This window comes from Oncorhynchus nerka, linkage group LG5, assembly GCF_034236695.1.
Source record: "Oncorhynchus nerka isolate Pitt River linkage group LG5, Oner_Uvic_2.0, whole genome shotgun sequence".
In the NCBI taxonomy this organism is placed as follows: Eukaryota; Metazoa; Chordata; class Actinopteri; order Salmoniformes; family Salmonidae; genus Oncorhynchus; species Oncorhynchus nerka.
The window spans coordinates 61,714,315-61,731,019 of NC_088400.1; the positions used below are offsets into that span (position 1 = coordinate 61,714,315).

The 16,705-nt window shown below is 46.0% G+C and overlaps 1 protein-coding gene across 3 annotated transcripts; it reads right to left on the minus strand.

Annotated features, from left to right (window-relative positions):
- Positions 1 to 691: 691 nt before the first annotated feature.
- On the minus strand, positions 692 to 13,739 carry LOC115144515 (autophagy-related protein 9A-like). 3 transcript variants are annotated; one of them, XM_065018824.1, is made up of 20 exons: positions 13,602 to 13,739; positions 13,205 to 13,278; positions 12,225 to 12,385; positions 12,087 to 12,130; positions 11,704 to 11,768; positions 11,451 to 11,600; positions 11,051 to 11,192; positions 10,802 to 10,942; positions 10,523 to 10,643; positions 6,677 to 6,852; positions 6,443 to 6,565; positions 6,105 to 6,292; positions 5,853 to 6,006; positions 5,437 to 5,616; positions 4,950 to 5,156; positions 4,107 to 4,327; positions 3,902 to 4,019; positions 2,898 to 3,186; positions 2,658 to 2,800; positions 692 to 2,584 (listed from the first exon to the last, which is right to left on the minus strand). In XM_065018824.1, the coding sequence occupies exons 3-20, from the start codon at positions 12,328 to 12,330 to the stop codon at positions 2,576 to 2,578; spliced, it is 2,577 nt and encodes an 858-aa protein (XP_064874896.1). In that variant the 5' UTR covers positions 12,331 to 12,385; positions 13,205 to 13,278; positions 13,602 to 13,739; the 3' UTR covers positions 692 to 2,575. The 3 variants fall into 3 exon arrangements, with proteins under 3 accessions (XP_064874896.1, XP_064874897.1, XP_064874898.1); XM_065018825.1 differs by having other exon boundaries at positions 13,150 to 13,278; XM_065018826.1 differs by lacking the exon at positions 13,205 to 13,278.
- Positions 13,740 to 16,705: the final 2,966 nt, after the last annotated feature.

The following is a 16,705-nucleotide window of genomic DNA, read 5'->3' on the forward strand; positions in this document are numbered from 1 at the left end:
GGAGTTTCCCATCCCTGGCCTACATGATTACATAATGATATTATTATTATGAACAAAAGAACAAGATTATATTTATTTGTCAAACGGCAGCCATGCACCGATTATCATCTCACCAGAATAGGATCCTCGATATTTTGGAAAGGAGCATCAATCTCATCACCTTGCACTTTACAATACCCTTTGAAGCTCATCATAATTTATTCAATCTGTAACCTAATAAACTGCATGCTTTTCCGATGAGTCGTAGTGGAAGGACCACACGCGACTCCAAGTTGACTTAAATATGATGGCTATTATATCAATATTGTGAATTAAAGGGTTTCCACCGACATTTTTTTGCATAATTCATTTTACCAACATAAAAAGATCTCACCTTGTCTAGCCTATTTTATTTTGTCGACATTTGGAAAGTTAACCGAAAAGTGTTGTTTCAATCAGGCCTGTCATGACATTTATGTACTTTACTAGCATAAAAAGGTTGGATGGAAAGCTGCTAATTGTGAGGATATTAATAGTGAGATGTGCGATGTCATTTTGTTTTCCAATATTTTACCCTATACTTATGCTAAATGTTTATCCTATTATACTGCTCCATTTACTTTATGTTCTTATTTATTACAAGTAAGCATTTCATTGGACAGTGTATACCATGTGTATCCCGTACATACAAAACTTGAAAACTTGAATTACATAAAGTTATTAAATACATTTTTATTGATGATTTACAACTGTACAAAATGACAATTTACAGGACAATCTATAAAAACAAAAACTGATAGGTTATATGTTTCAGCTCAGGCATTCTACTACCTCGTTGTTAAACTTGTTCCACTGTGTCCCAGGAGACCCTTTACATTATTCAGATCCATTCCTCCACGTCTGCCTTCTATTTTCATCCAGGGTTTGATTCAGATTGGACTCTCTGGCTGGCCACTCAATTACATGAATATATCGATCAATGAAGAGAGCTGCACTGCAGACCTTTGCCATCTAGAAATTAATACCCAGCTGTAGAGTCTCTGACTGTATCTATTGGAAGCATCTGTCATCTTTAGCCTGGTCCCAGATCTGTTAGTGCTGCATGGTCGACCATATGGGGGCTGGTTATACATCACCTCAACAGATCTGGAACCAGGCTAGTCTACTTGTGAGTCCGGAGTGAGTGGACCACAAAAACAAAACAGCTGTAAATCACCATGCATCTCAACCTCAACTCTCTGACGGTGGCACAAGCCCCGGTTGAAATAAAGTCATGCAAATATGAACTGATCAAAATCAATATACTGACAATGAAAAGTGACATCCTTTGGATTCAATAAAAGTCAATAAGGTGCATTCTTTCTGCCTCAGACAGTTGGGCAGAAAAACATGCAACTTGTCTGATGCTGACTAATCTATCCAGCTATTAGTGTTGATTGAAGGTTCATTTCTGTATAGTTATGGGATGTTTGTGCTTAAAGGGGCAATCTGCAGTTACTATACCAATTTTTGGACATTGATTCATGGAGAGTATTCGTTATAAATGCCCCATGAGCTTAGTTCAACTGTCGTACCCCATCAGAAGCCAAAATATAAACTTGTAAACTTTGTATCATTTCAACTGCGAATTGCCGCTTCAAGCGCTTAAATATGGCACCGAAGTTACACGTTCCAACCAGTAAGTTTGCTATCTTTCGTTTAAAATATTGTTTGTATGACACAAAAACAATAACTATGATGAGTATCTTGTATATCTCTATTTATTAACCATCTACACCTCGATGATATACTTAGAACAGTCCGACGTCCTGATTTGATTCATACCAGTATGTCTATGCACGCGGTGTATATCGGTTTAGTGCCTGCTTCATGTCTAGATTGTACAAAGACCTCTTAGCAGACCAATCTACCGCCCAATCCCCTAGGATTCCTAGTGCCAGTGTAGATATACTTCGGTGGAAGTCTGCTCTTCTGTCATTTTCCTTATATATATATATATGAAAACACATTTTTTCTCTGAAAGTGCAATAAATATAAACAACACAAAGAGAAGAAACAAAGAATAAAAAAATGACAAACTACTAAATCTTTTTTTTTTTTTTGAAAAGGTACATTACTGGCAGTTTACACCCACACCTGATTTGCAAATTAATGCAACAAGAAAAAGTTATTTCTGGATAGAAGTTGCCCTTAGGCACAGATCTAGGATCAGCTTACCCTCCCTAAATCCTAATCTTAACCGTTACGGAGAGAAACCATAAAGCTGACCTTAGATTAGTGTCTAGGACGCAACTATAAAAGCCGATAAATATGCTACGGGTTCCATGCTGTCAGTTATGATGAAGTCATCAACCACCGTCACTTGATTGGCTAAAGTATCATCCAAGGAGGGTGTCAAGAAAAAGTCCTGGTCATCTTCACACTGTTACTCGATTGTTTTTCTCTAGCCTAGAGTGAATAACACGGCATGCTGCTATCCCACAGGTCTATCCATCTGGGGTCAAAGGTGAAGCCATGGTCGAAAGTTCACAGATTAGCAGAAAGTTCTTCTCTGGTAGGATGAGGATGGGTAGGTAGGTGGGATCTCTCTGGTCAGTTACGTCACCTGAGGAGAGAGGGAAACAATGGTATGGAACCCCATACACAGACACAAGATCTGTGTGTGTTTGTGTAAATACCTTGTGAGTGTTGGGAGGCATGTCGTCCTCTGAGCCCTCCTCAGGTACAGTGTCGGGGTGTCGGCCTCCACGTCCCTCCTCTGCCCAACCCCCCATGGGCACACGCGCTGACCTCACCACTCTGCCCCCTGGGCCAACAGAGTCTGGAGGAGTGACACACACAGTGATATCGGTATGATCCATATCAGTCATCTCAATATCATTACATATTAGGGAATTTTTTATGGTTGTCATGGTTACCCGTGTTTCCCCCGTAGCGACGCTGGCTGTTGCTCTGGAGTGGTGTCACTTCCTGCCCCGGTGTGGTACCTCGGTCAGGGTTAGGGCCCGAGTTAGAGCTGGGGATAGGGCCAGGGGTGGAGATAGGGGTGGAGATAGGGAAGGTTTGTGAGCGGGGGATGAGGTTTCGGGGGTTAGGGTTCCCTCCCCCTGAACCCCCCTCCTCGGTGACGCTGTCACTACTGTCGTCACTGTCCTGCCTGTGCCAGGTGTGCCGGGACAACTCCCCTCCAGACTGCTGCTTATGGAGCTACATAGAGGGATGGAGAGGGGGAGAGAGGAAGTGGGAACAAGGAGAGAGGAAGTGGGAGGGAAGTGGGAGCAAGGAGAGAGAGGGGAGAGAGGAAGTGGGAGGGAAGTGGGAACAAGGAGAGAGGAAGTGGGAGGGAAGTGGGAGCAAGGAGAGAGAGGGGAGAGAGGAAGTGGGAGGGAAGTGGGAGCAAGGAGAGAGAGGGGAGAGAGGAAGTGGGAGGGAAGTGGGAGCAAGGAGAGAGAGGGGAGAGAGGAAGTGGGAGGGAAGTGGGAGCAAGGGAGAGAGAGGGGAGAGAGGAAGTGGGAGGGAAGTGGGAGCAAGGAGAGAGAGGAAGTTGGAGGGAAGTGGGAGCAAGGAGAGAGAGGGGAGAGAGGCAGTGGGAGGGAAGTGGGAGCAAGGAGAGAGGAAGTGGGAGGGAAGTGGGAACAAGGAGAGAGGAAGTGGGAGGGAAGTGGGAACAAGGAGAGAGGAAGTGGGAGGGGAGTGAGAACAAGGAGAGAGAGGGGGAGAGGAAGTGGGAGGGGAGGGAAGGGGGAGAGAGTAAGTGGGAGAGAGAGGGGAGAGAGTAAGTGGGAGCGAGGAGAGGGAAAAAGAGGATGAGAGGAAGTGGGAGGGAAGGGGGAGAGAGGAAGGGGGAGAGACACATTTACTTGACACTCTTTATTGCAACATTTTTAAAACCATCCATCCAGACACAGACAGACAGACAGACCTCATGTATATAGAGTGCGTGGATGCTCATCTCCGTGGAGGCGTATTCTGATAGGACGAGACTAGTCAGTTGACCTTCCCACACACTACTGCCTGAACTAGCAGTTCGAGCATCAGTACTGGTGGGGGGGAGAGGAAGAGAGTTAGTTGATTGACGGTTAGTTGATAGATTGCTTGATTAGTTGTGGGAGGAGTGTGGGCTTTACCTTGATCCCGGCATGGCTCTGCTTGCAGAAGAGGCGTGTCCGGCCGACCTATGGGCGGAGCTACAGCTGCCCCTCGTGCTGCTGACTGAGAGGGAGCGCAAGGCTGACGCTCCGTCATTAACACCCACCGGCCCATGATCGGTCAAGGAGCCGTCCCGCCCCAGATGAAGAGAGGCCAATGAGGGGGGACCTGCCAGGAAGTTAGCTATGAGACTCCTTGGCTGAGAGAGTGAGCGAGACACACACACACACACAGAGAGAGAGAGAATTTGATTTTTTACCTTTAATACCAGTGTAAACAAAGAAACTCAGAAATGTATACAATGTTAAACTTGAGATCAAAATTGAAGTGTCAATGTATGTATTGGCATGTCTGTCTGTCTCCCTACCTCTGACCCGGACAGTGAGGTGAGAGTGTGTCGGTCTCCCTACCTCTGACAGTGAGGTGAGAGTGTGTCGGTCTCCCTACCTCTGACAGTGAGGTGAGAGTGTGTCGGTCTCCCTACCTCTGACAGTGAGGTGAGAGTGTGTCTGTCTCCCTACCTCTGACAGTGAGGTGAGTGTGTGTCTGTCTCCCTACCTCTGACAGTGAGGTGAGTGTGTGTCTGTCTCCCTACCTCTGACAGTGAGGTGAGTGTGTGTCTGTCTCCCTACCTCTGACCCCGACAGTGAGGTGAGTGTGTCTGTCTCCCTACCTCTGACAGTGAGGTGAGAGTGTGTCTGTCTCCCTACCTCTGACAGTGAGGTGAGAGTGTGTCTGTCTCCCTACCTCTGACAGTGAGGTGTGAGTGTGTCTGTCTCACTACCTCTGACAGTGAGGTGAGAGTGTGTCGGTCTCCCTACCTCTGACCCGGACAGTGAGGTGAGAGTCTGTCTGTCTCCTGTAGTCTCTCTCTGTACTCTCTCCTTCAGCTGGCTGATGAAGTGAGTGGTCTCAGTGGGGGGCTGCCACTGGGGGTTGGTGATGGCAAAATGCATCAGGGACAGCTCAGTCTTCCCATCCTCCGCCTGTTGGTAAATAGATGCCTCCGTCTTCCCCTCAGACATCCACTGGAGGGAGGAAGAGGAAGTAAGATAAAGGAGAGAAGGAAGGAGTTAGGGACGGGAAAGGGTGAGAGAGAGAGGGAAAGAGAGTCACTATTTATGCATTGCCCATCTGTGTGTGTGCGTGTGTGTACATATGAGCCGTGTGTGTGTGTGTGTGTGTGTGTGTGTACGTACGTATGAGCCGTGTGTGTGTGTGTGAGTCGTGTGTGTGCGTGTACATATGAGCCGTGTGTGTGTGTGTGTGTGTGTGTGTGTGAGTCGTGTGTGTGCGTGCGAGTCTCACCGCGGGGTGACCGTGCTGTCTGATGTCCATCTGAGCGAAGGAGCAGGTGTCTCCCACCCCTACCACCTCCACGGTGAAGTTCCTGAAGAAGTCAATGATCTCCAGAGACTTCCTCCTCAGACTGAAGATCAGGATGAAGGGAGTCACCAGGGGGCTGGTCAGCTCCTCTAGGATAAACACCTGGACAGGCAGAGGAAAGGTTAAAACACCTGAATGCTGATCTAGGATCAGGCCCCCCCCTGTACATAATCGTCTTCATTACAACCTTAAAAGGGAACACTGATCCTAGATCAGCACTTCTAATCGGAGACGCTTCGTGAATAAAGGCTCTGGCCAGGTAGAGAGGAATATGCTATGTGCTTCAGAAATGACTCATAAGTTCATGTTTTATAAAGGGTGGCTATAGTGCTACTCACAGCCTTGTACTGGAAGAGCTGTGAGAACTGGTCTCGTGTCTCGTAGCGATGGGCGTTGCCCTGCCAGTGGTCTGGCATGTAGTGGATGTGAGCCAGGATCAACCTGAGCAGCTGCTCTGGACAGTAGACCAGGTGTTTGTCTGGGATAAAAGACCTGAGGAGAGAGGGAGAGTGTGAAAGAATGTACCAAACCCTTCAAAATGACCTAGCACACAGACAAACACACGCAGATAGACACACACACAGACACACCTGCAGACAGTGATACACACTCCCAGCAGGGTGATGGACGACAGGACGTGTTCCACGGCGAGGACGTCTTCGTCGTAGATGGTCAGCGCAATGAGGACAGCCAATAGGGAGCCAGCAAAAAAGGCCACGTTCTTAGCCACCACTGTCAGCAACGGGGACAGGAAGCAGTTCATATACCTAGAGGACGCCTGGAGGTGGGACACACGCACGGAAGTGAAGAACATCTGGCATTTAGACACCACTGACAGCAACAGACAAGAATCAGTTAATCAATTTCACAAAAATGACCTTACACACCTTTTATGTGTGTGTGTGTGTGTGTGTGTGTTCATTCCTACTTTGTAGCCCTTGCTGAGCCGTGACATCAGTTCGTGGTCCAGCTCATTGAAGTGGCGAAGGTAACATCGACCGTACAGAGACCAACACCTCGCTCCCAAACTACCTGGCTCACGCTTTATCACCTACACGCACAAACACACACACACACACACACACACACACAAATAAATTAGCTTTACAGCATCTGCTACACCTCCATAACGGAGCACAGCGGTGTGTGTGTGTGTCCCTACCTCTGTATAGCTGAAGAAGGCATACAGTATTTGCCAGACCAGTACGACAGGACAGAGTAAGAGGTTGGCGATGCCGATCCACAGTATACGTGATGCCAGTTTGTCTGCCAGCTCCAACCTGTTACCACCTCTCTTATACTGCGGCTTCAAACTCCACTCACTCTCAAACAGAGAGCCTGGGAAGAGGGGGTGAGAGAGAGAGAGAGAGACACAGAGAGAGAGAGGGAGACACAGAGAGAGAGAGGGAGGTTAAAAGTAGCGATGCACAATATACAAAATTGGTGAACATATCGGAATCAGCCGATATTAGCAAAAAACGGCGACATCGGTATCGGCCCGATGTCTAGTTCAACGCCGATGTGCAAAACTGATGTCAACGCTGACATACCTATATAAACGTAGGTACATAACGTCATGACGCCACGTAAAATGTGGCGCTACAACTGCAACTCAGCCTTCCTCACCTATCCCACAATGTCTGCCGTGTGGATCGAGCAGTCAACAAGTCCAGCAGACATTTGAAAGAGTAAGAGATTTTCAGCGAGACAACTCAAAAGGCAAAATCCATTAACGCCAAGATAATGGGATTCATTGCCCTTGACAATCAACCGTTCTCTGTCGTGGGTGATGTTGGCTTACGCGACTGGTCGAGCGCCGGTACACACTACCAAGTGTGCTATTTTTCAGCGTCACTGCTATTAGCTTCACGACATACTATGGAACGCCGTTTGGGTCTTTGCGTGTCAAAAAAGATACACGTCAAATAACACTACTTGACAATAACACTATTTGACGTGTTAAATAAGCTTTCAATTTGACAAGTCAAATAACACATCTATCAGTCGCACTGTCAAAGCTGTACAAAAAAAGTCTGTAAACAAGAAAACCCCCGCCACGAACGATGTGTTTACAATACCGCATTGGTAATAAAGCATCATTTGTTCAACCACAACATCTGGGGTAGCTAGCTAGCTTTAGCTTGATACCTAGCTAGCACATACTCCCAGCCTGAAAACAATGACCAGTTATTCTTAGCAATGATTTAGGAATCCTTGTGAGTAAGTATTAGCTAGGTTGCCACTTGTTGTTTGCTTATTGAAATCGAAACTTCAGTTCATGAAAAATAAATCGGCACTCGGCTGAGAGTCAGACTCGGCCGACATCGTGTGGCCCGAGTCTGGGCCGCCTTCAGCAGTATTACTTATGGCTAGGATGTGGGGATTGAGCTCGAGCCGATTCCGGTGTGAGTTTTCTGGCCCAAATGTATTACTTGGGGCTCGGGCCTCTGGCAGATAATTATGTAAAGCAGCCCGTGTAATCAACATTTCATTATTTCTTTTTCCATATTTTCTCATTGTTTCTGTGATCAAAAAATACAGTTAACATTTAAGTGAAATTCTTTAAGGCAATTGATAAGCATTTAAAACTTTGTGGCTGGAGCCTCCCGAGTGGAGCAGAGGTCTAAGACACTGCATCGCAGTGCAAACTGCGTTGCTACAGATGCTGGTTTGAGAACCGTGCCGACCACAACCTCCCCAGAACCATGAGGCGATGCACAATTGGCCCAGCGTCATCCGAGCTAGGGGAGGGTTTGACCGGCCAGGATGTCCTGGTCTCATCACGCTGTAGCGACTCCTGTGGCGGGCCAGGCGCATGTACGCTGACACAGTCACCAGGTGATTCCTCCAAGACTAAATATTTTTTTGTGGATGGGTATAATTTGTATTTAAAATTACTAAAATTGGGTAATTTTGTATACATTTATTTAAATTTGCATCGGGCCGCTTCTAGGGGGATTCTGGTAAGATGCCGGCGAAGTCGGCTGAATTCTGGTAGACGGAAACGGCCCGATGTACTTGGGCCAATTCTAGGCAGTCATTCATTTTGATTCCGGGCCGAGTCCGACACCCGGTTCAATCAGTTCCGGTCCCCCGGAAGAGGGCCGCTTCTAGGCCGATTCCTCATTGCTAGCTGGGTAGCTAGCCAGCTACTTAACCCTTTTGCCCAAAGATAACGTTATATGCAGCCAGATAGCTTCACCTGAATAGTGAGGCTCAACTGGACCGGGTTATGTGTTAGGCACAATAGTGGAATTTGCGGTTTGCCTTCAAAATAAAAGTACCTCTTTGAAAGTGATGCAGAAGGTTACAATTGGTGGAATCATGCCACATTTAGACTAGATCATGTTAAACAAGGTTGGAATGTGAAGCAATGAAATGGGATATCAGTCTACTCGGTGACACCCACAGAACACAACTGAAGAGTTTACGATAAGAGTTCACGCTCTTATTGCGGGACTGTGACTGTGTGGAATCACCTCCCCAGTCAGCCTATTGTGTGTATTGACATTCATATTGCACTGTACAGCTTTAACTAAGGATTGGGGATCAATGAAATGGGGTATCAGTCTACTCAATACCCAAGATATTTTTTCCAGACCCCAAAACATCCACACAGTATGGTTTTTCCTCAGGAATAGTGTTCAATACACATAGGTTGACAACAAATGTGGCTCCATTCACAGTTGTTTCAGAGTCCTGCAACAAGAGCTACGACGCGAATGTTCTCTGGGTGTCACTGAGTAGACTGATACACCATGTCATTAATCCACAGGTAAGGCTGTTCAGTGAAATACGTTTGCCCCAATGCAATTCTAAAGTATAATACATCCAGTGTGATTCAAACAGATCTTTATCAAATTAACAAATTATTGTCTTTTGTTGATTTTATATAACAACATTCCAACCTCGTTTAGCATGATCTATTCAATTATGGCATAATTCTACTATTTGTATCACAGTCAATGACAAACTTTTATTTTGAAGGCTACCCGCAAAGTCCACTATTGTGGCTAGCTTCCCATAGATGGGTCCGACCACCATTAATCAAATAAGAACGGTCTTATAAATTAGGGTTATTTTGGATGGTGACACCTAGCTATGTATTCAGAAAGCTAACTATAGCTACTGCTGTTTTTGGGGAAGAACATAGTTTGCATCAATCAGCTAGCTAGCTTTTTTATGACCAGCACTGTAGGTGCGCGAGACAAGTTTACCAGCATCATAGCATACGTATCGATGAATCGTTGTGACATATGAAATACGAGTGATAGTGTAATCAATGTGTAATAACTACGTAAAAAATGTGTGAACGCGTTAAATTATTATGTGACGTGCAGTCATATTCAGGTCCTGATTGGTCAACAAGCTTATTTGACACATCAAATAGTGTTATTTGACGTGTATCTTTTTTGACACGCAAATTCACAAACGGCGTTCATAGAAATCCTGGTTGAGAATGAAACAACTGAACAAATGAACAACGAAACAGCACAGCAAGTAAGTGAAATAAATAGGTTTTGATTATGTTTTTACTGGTAATGGGGACATACATAAATGCCAACAAAATACATTTTTGGTCAGTGTGGTGTGTTTGTGTGCGTAACCTATATTTAACTACTCAGTTAAGAACAAATTCTGATTTACAATGACACCCTACCCCGGCCAAACCTGGACGACACCGGGCCAATTGTGCGCCGCCCTATAGGACTCCCAATCACGGCCGGATGTGATATAACATGAATTCGAACCAGGGACTGTAGTGACGCCTCTTGCACTGAGATGCAGTGCCTTAGACCGATGTGTCCATGTGTGATAACTATTTAACTGTACTAAAATGCTTAAAAGGCCACTAAAATGTTTAATATCGATATGTTTTTTTTTGACAAGGAAAATATTGGATATCAGAACCGGCCAAAAATGTCATTTCGGTGCATCACTAGTGAAAAGTGTACCAAACAAAGCGTACCAAGCACAAGCACAAACTCCAAAACACACACACACCAACCTGGCCCCCAGAAGAAGATGAGTTCAAAGTTGTACTTGAGGCCGCGGGTGTAAAACACACACTCTCCGAGCAGTGGAGGGCGGAAACGCACGGGAAGGAGGGACTTATTTACCATGGCAACCTGGAGGAAGAAGAAAGGGGTTTAGGTGGTGTTGTTTTTGATTGACAGGTGGTTCAGTAGCAGGAGTACAAGCGAGGAATGGTAAAGAAGCTGTACTCTGACAATAACACAAACACACGTGAGTTCCCACAGACACACACACACATACACACACACACCATGTAGTTTTTGAAGCGCAGGATACGGTGGTATATGTCCAGTTCTGTGAGTTCTTTCTTGTGGATACAGATCTGGTGTTCCTTCTGGATCTCAACGATCCGGGCCTGAACCTCCTGCCATGTGAAGTATGGCAGCTCTGCCTAGAGAGGGGGGAGGAGAAGGGGGAGGGGAGGAGGAGAGGCGGGGTGGAGATCAGTAGTTGAACCAGTAGGTTGAAGACACGCAGACAGACAGACACACACACTCACCATGCTCATCTTGAGTGCGTTGGTGTAGAAGGAGCGTATCTCCCAGTAGCAGCAGACGTTGTAGATGAACTTGATGAGGCGATGCAGCCAGAACACTCCAGATATCATCAACACAAACATCACTGCCACATTGTCACGGATACTGGCGGGGAAAACAACAATCAGGTTGTCATGGATACTGGCAGGGAAACTACAAGCGGGTTGGCATGGATACTGTCGGGAAAACTACAAGCGGGTTGGCATGGATACTGGCGGGAAGACTACAAGCGGGTTGGCATGGATACTGGCGGGAAAACAACAAGCAGTAAGGACAATTTCCAGCATTCCTTATCAACTTGAGTGCTAAAGATCTGTTAATGAATTGTTTATACTGAATTTATAAAGCATTTATAAGCCTTACCTTGCACCGCAGACGTCCACAGGCAGGAAGGCGTCAGGCAGTGTGACTTTGGAGGAGTCGGTGTGGTTGACAAACTTGTTAGCGAACAGAATGTCATAGTCCACACAGTTAGCCAAGAAGACTGTGAATCCTACCACAAACAGCAACTGGCTACAGAGGGGGAGAAAGGGGGAAAGAGGAGAGAGAGAGAAAAAAAGTTTTTTTTTAAAAGACACACACACACAGCATACATACACACACACAGTGTACTTACACCAGCTCAAAGACCTCTCCCAGCAGCATACAGGTGAAGCCATTCTTCTGGTGCAGGTTATAGACGTGTCAGGGGTCAAGGATCAGATGATGACATAAAAGTAACATGTGTCCTCTCATAATGAAAGTCTAGTCAGCTATAGTATTAACTCAGGTCACCAGCTCAACATTCTTCCTCCTGGAGAGCTAATCTAATCAAATCTAATCTAATCAAAATTTTATTTGATTTGGGCGTGCAGGCTTTTATTCCAGCCCTGCTCTTACACACCAGATTGTATTTTTCTCCCGGAAGGTGTTGACCCTCCTGGTCTTAAAATAACCCCTGGGGTAGTTGTAGTAGTGAATGATCCGGGAGTACAGAGACACAGAGGGGTAAAAGGATATCCTCTGGAAGAACAGGTCCAGGTTCTCTATGTGGTGCCACGGGGCTGCAGAGAACAGTCAACAACAAAAACAGGTTAGTGTGTGTGTGTGTGTGTGCGTGTGTGCATGTGTGTGTGCGTATCTACTTAAGAGCTTTACACTTGTTTCCATCAGGTATGTGCACCAGTAGGTTCTCCTCTCCGGGTGGAGAGTCGCTGTATGAAGCCTCTAGGCGCTGGTACTCTGTGTCAAAGTGTGCCGCCATGGTAACCACAGCTTCAGTTACCCCCAGCAATCAAGCCCCTACCTACTGATTGGACCTGTGGACCACAGAAAGGGTGGGAGAGAGAGAGAGAGAGAGATCAGTGCCATAAATCCACAGATAGTCTGTATTACAATAACAATGTGTCTTTCTCTTCCCTCCTCTGCACTGGCTGGAGTAACAGAGGGAGCCTCTTTCAGACATCCACCTATCCAGCTCCTCACATGAAAGTAGATAAAGGAGAGGAGGCGAGGAAAGGAAGCCATACACGTAAATAAGCCATACCACACCTGTGCTCCATCCATCACTGGAACCCGGATATAGCAATGCTTGAAAGACACGACAGACAGACAACTGACAGGTGTGGATATAGGCACACAAAAGCAATTCCTGCAGCAAATAATAGGCCATAATACCACGAAAGTTCCATGACCGTTTGCCTAGTATACAACAGCCTACGTTAATCATGTTGGCCAATGTAGACATGTCACTGGCAGAACGCTGCTGACACAATGGACAGTGTTGCGAAACGTGCTCTGCGACTCGAGCGGAATCACAACCACAGACATTGAGACAGACAGCGTTTTAAACCACATTATAGCCTACGGATCTAATTTTACTCCCCTGACAAATTGTGAGCGTCAAAAACCAAGTGTATTTTCGACCAACGTGCGCAGCGTGGCTTTAATTTATATACAATGGGAATTCCTGATCCAGCTTGTCTTTTGAAAGGCGACAATGACACGCAGCCTCCTTCTATGCTATAATCTACATGTACGTGTAAACATTGTTGCATCTTCGAGTCCTCAGCAAATATCTTACCTGGAAAATGATTCGGCTACACGTATTTAGGCCTACATACAAGAAAATGGCCCACCTTTGTTGACCAAACATAGATTAGCTCCATTCCAGGATTATTACACGTTAGGGGATTGCCGCTTACATTTCACCCTACAGAAAGAGAACATGGAACATTTACAATTCTAATATGATGAAATTGCAACGATAAACCTATCCCACTGCTTGCAATATAGCAATGATTTTATAAAGCACACACACACTGTGTAACGTTAGCTAGGCAGCCCGGGAAATTGTAGGCAGATGTGCTACCCTAGGAAGAACCGAAACCGTGAAGATTATTTGGTTCTCAGGATACTGGCAAAATGCTATTGTTGAAAAAAATTTGCTTGTTTAAGGCAGATCGACAGAAACATCACAATGATTTAGCTCTATATTTTCATACTACACCAGACTATTAGTCTGTCGCAGCCTACCTTTGACACGTCAACGGCAGGCTGTCTAATCGTCAAGGAGAATTACCGAGCCCTTTTTTAGAAGACGTCTAGGTTTTGTTTTCGTGTTTCTTTTTGAGTCTGAGGCGACATTTGGTTTCATTTCTGAAAACACATCATGTACACCGATGCCTGTCACGGCTGATGGATACCTGGTTTAGCCAATCAGAAGAGTGTTTTTCACAACCGGGAAGAAAACAGCCAGTCATAGATAGTAAGAGGCGGGCTCTCAAAGCTCCTGGTTCGGCTTTCATGACACGCCCTTTGAACCTCCCACATGGTTTTATTCCATGCAGGTTTTGGTTAATGGTCAATTATTATATTCCTCTATATTTTGAATTAAATGTAAAGCAATCTCATCTATCGTCATCTAAAGAGTAAAATTATCTAGACTACATGTAGTTCCTGACGACGAGAAAACTTCAATTATGAATTGAATGTACAGTCATTTTTAATAAAGCCTATATGATATTTATGGGCGCGCCTCTAAATTTAATTAATGGTATTTTACCGCCACTTGGTGAATATGTATGGTATTACAATAACATTGACACAGTCGGAGGTGCTGCTATACTAAAACTAACCTCAGGGTTGCGCTATAAAGCCAACCTACTGCTATAAAGTTTGAAGTTGCATTGGCTGTGCCTTACAGTCTAATGATGAAATCGATTAGACTCTCAATTACATGTATCTGCTATTAACCAAGTTGTTTGTTCTAAAACAAGCCATATAGACATTGTGGAGTGTGTGGATGAGAATATTCATAATGTGACTGTGGGCCGCTGGAGTGACAGCTGGCCTTTTGTTCAGTGTGTCTGTTGCATATATAAGCAAACTATTTGGCCATCTGTTTCATCCTTTCATTCTCCCCACATCGCTCTCCAACTCACCCTCTACCCCTTTTCTCTCGCTGTCTGTCTTTGTGTGTGTGTGCAGGCGTGTTTACATGTGTGTGTGTGTGTGCAGGCGTGTGTACATGTGTGCGTGTGTAATCTGCTCATTATAGTGAGTAGGGCTATTAAATCTGGTGCGATTAGGATTCATTTGGGATAATCTGATAAAGTCTGTCCAAGACAGAAACACTACACTCTTAGGAAATAAAAGTGGTATCTAGAACCCTTTACATGAAACCCAAAAGAGTTCTACCTGGAACCAAAAAGGGTTGTCTTATAGGGACAGCCGAAGAACCCTTTTTCTATGTGTACAGTTTATATACACACACATCTATTCTGACAACAACCCCTAGTTGGTACTGAGATGCTAATATGATGATATGGCAATAGTCCTATGGGCAACACCTTCTGTCCATAACACAGGCCTCAGTGTGTAAAACAACCTTAAATGCAGTGTACTGACGAATGAACAGTATGTTTCTGAAAAATAGGCCAACAAACCCAAGATTACATTTACATTTTACATTTAAGTCATTTAGCAGACGCTCTTATCCAGAGCGACTTACAAATTGGTGCATTCACCTTATGACATCCAGTGGAACAGTAGTGCATCTAAATCTTTTAAGGGGGAGGGGGGGTGAGGGGGATTACTTTATCCTATCCTAGGTATTCCTTAAAGAGGTGGGGTTTCAGGTGTCTCCGGAAGGTGGTGATTGACTCCGCTGTCCTGGCGTCGTGAGGGAGTTTGTTCCACCATTGGGGGGCCAGAGCAGCGAACAGTTTTGACTGGGCTGAGCGGGAACTGTACTTCCTCAGTGGTAGGGAGGCGAGCAGGCCAGAGGTGGATGAACGCAGTGCCCTTGTTTGGGTGTAGGGCCTGATCAGAGCCTGGAGGTACTGAGGTGCCGTTCCCCTCACAGCTCCGTAGGCAAGCACCATGGTCTTGTAGCGGATGCGAGCTTCAACTGGAAGCCAGTGGAGGGAGCGGAGGAGCGGGGTGACGTGAGAGAACTTGGGAAGGTTGAACACCAGACGGGCTGCGGCGTTCTGGATGAGTTGTAGGGTTTAATGGCACAGGCAGGGAGCCCAGCCAACAGCGAGTTGCAGTAATCCAGACGGGAGATGACAAGTGCCTGGATTAGGACCTGCGCCGCTTCCTGTGTGAGGCAGGGTCGTACTCTGCGGATGTTGTAGAGCATGAACCTACAGGAACGGGCCACCGCCTTGATGTTAGTTGAGAACGACAGGGTGTTGTCCAGGATCACGCCAAGGTTCTTAGCGCTCTGGGAGGAGGACACAATGGAGTTGTCAACCGTGATGGCGAGATCATGGAACGGGCAGTCCTTCCCGGGAGGAAGAGCAGCTCCGTCTTGCCGAAGTTCAGCTTGAGGTGGTGATCCGTCATCCACACTGATATGTCTGCCAGACATGCAGAGATGCGATTCGCCACCTGGTCATCAGAAGGGGGAAAGGAGAAGATTAATTGTGTGTCGTCTGCATAGCAATGATAGGAGAGACCATGTGAGGTTATGACAGAGCCAAGTGACTTGGTGTATAGCGAGAATAGGAGAGGGCCTAGAACAGAGCCCTGGGGACACCAGTGGTGAGAGCACGTGGTGTGGAGACGGATTCTCGCCACGCCACCTGGTAGGAGCGACCTGTCAGGTAGGACGCAATCCAAGCGTGGGCCGCGCCGGAGATGCCCAACTCGGAGAGGGTGGAGAGGAGGATCTGATGGTTCACAGTATCGAAGGCAGCCGATAGGTCTAGAAGGATGAGAGCAGAGGAGAGAGAGTTAGCTTTAGCAGTGCGGAGCGCCTCCGTGATACAGAGAAGAGCAGTCTCAGTTGAATGACTAGTCTTGAAACCTGACTGATTTGGATCAAGAAGGTCATTCTGAGAGAGATAGCGGGAGAGCTGGCCAAGGACGGCACGTTCAAGAGTTTTGGAGAGAAAAGAAAGAAGGGATACTGGTCTGTAGTTGTTGACATCGGAGGGATCGAGTGTAGGTTTTTTCAGAAGGGGTGCAACTCTGGCTGGATCAAATCACATTTTATTTGACACATGCTTCGTTAACAACAGCTGTAAACTAACAGTGAGATGCTTCGTTAACAACAGCTGTAAACTAACAGTGAGATGCTTCGTTAACAACAGCTGTAAACTAACAGTGAGATGCTTCGTTAACAACAGCTG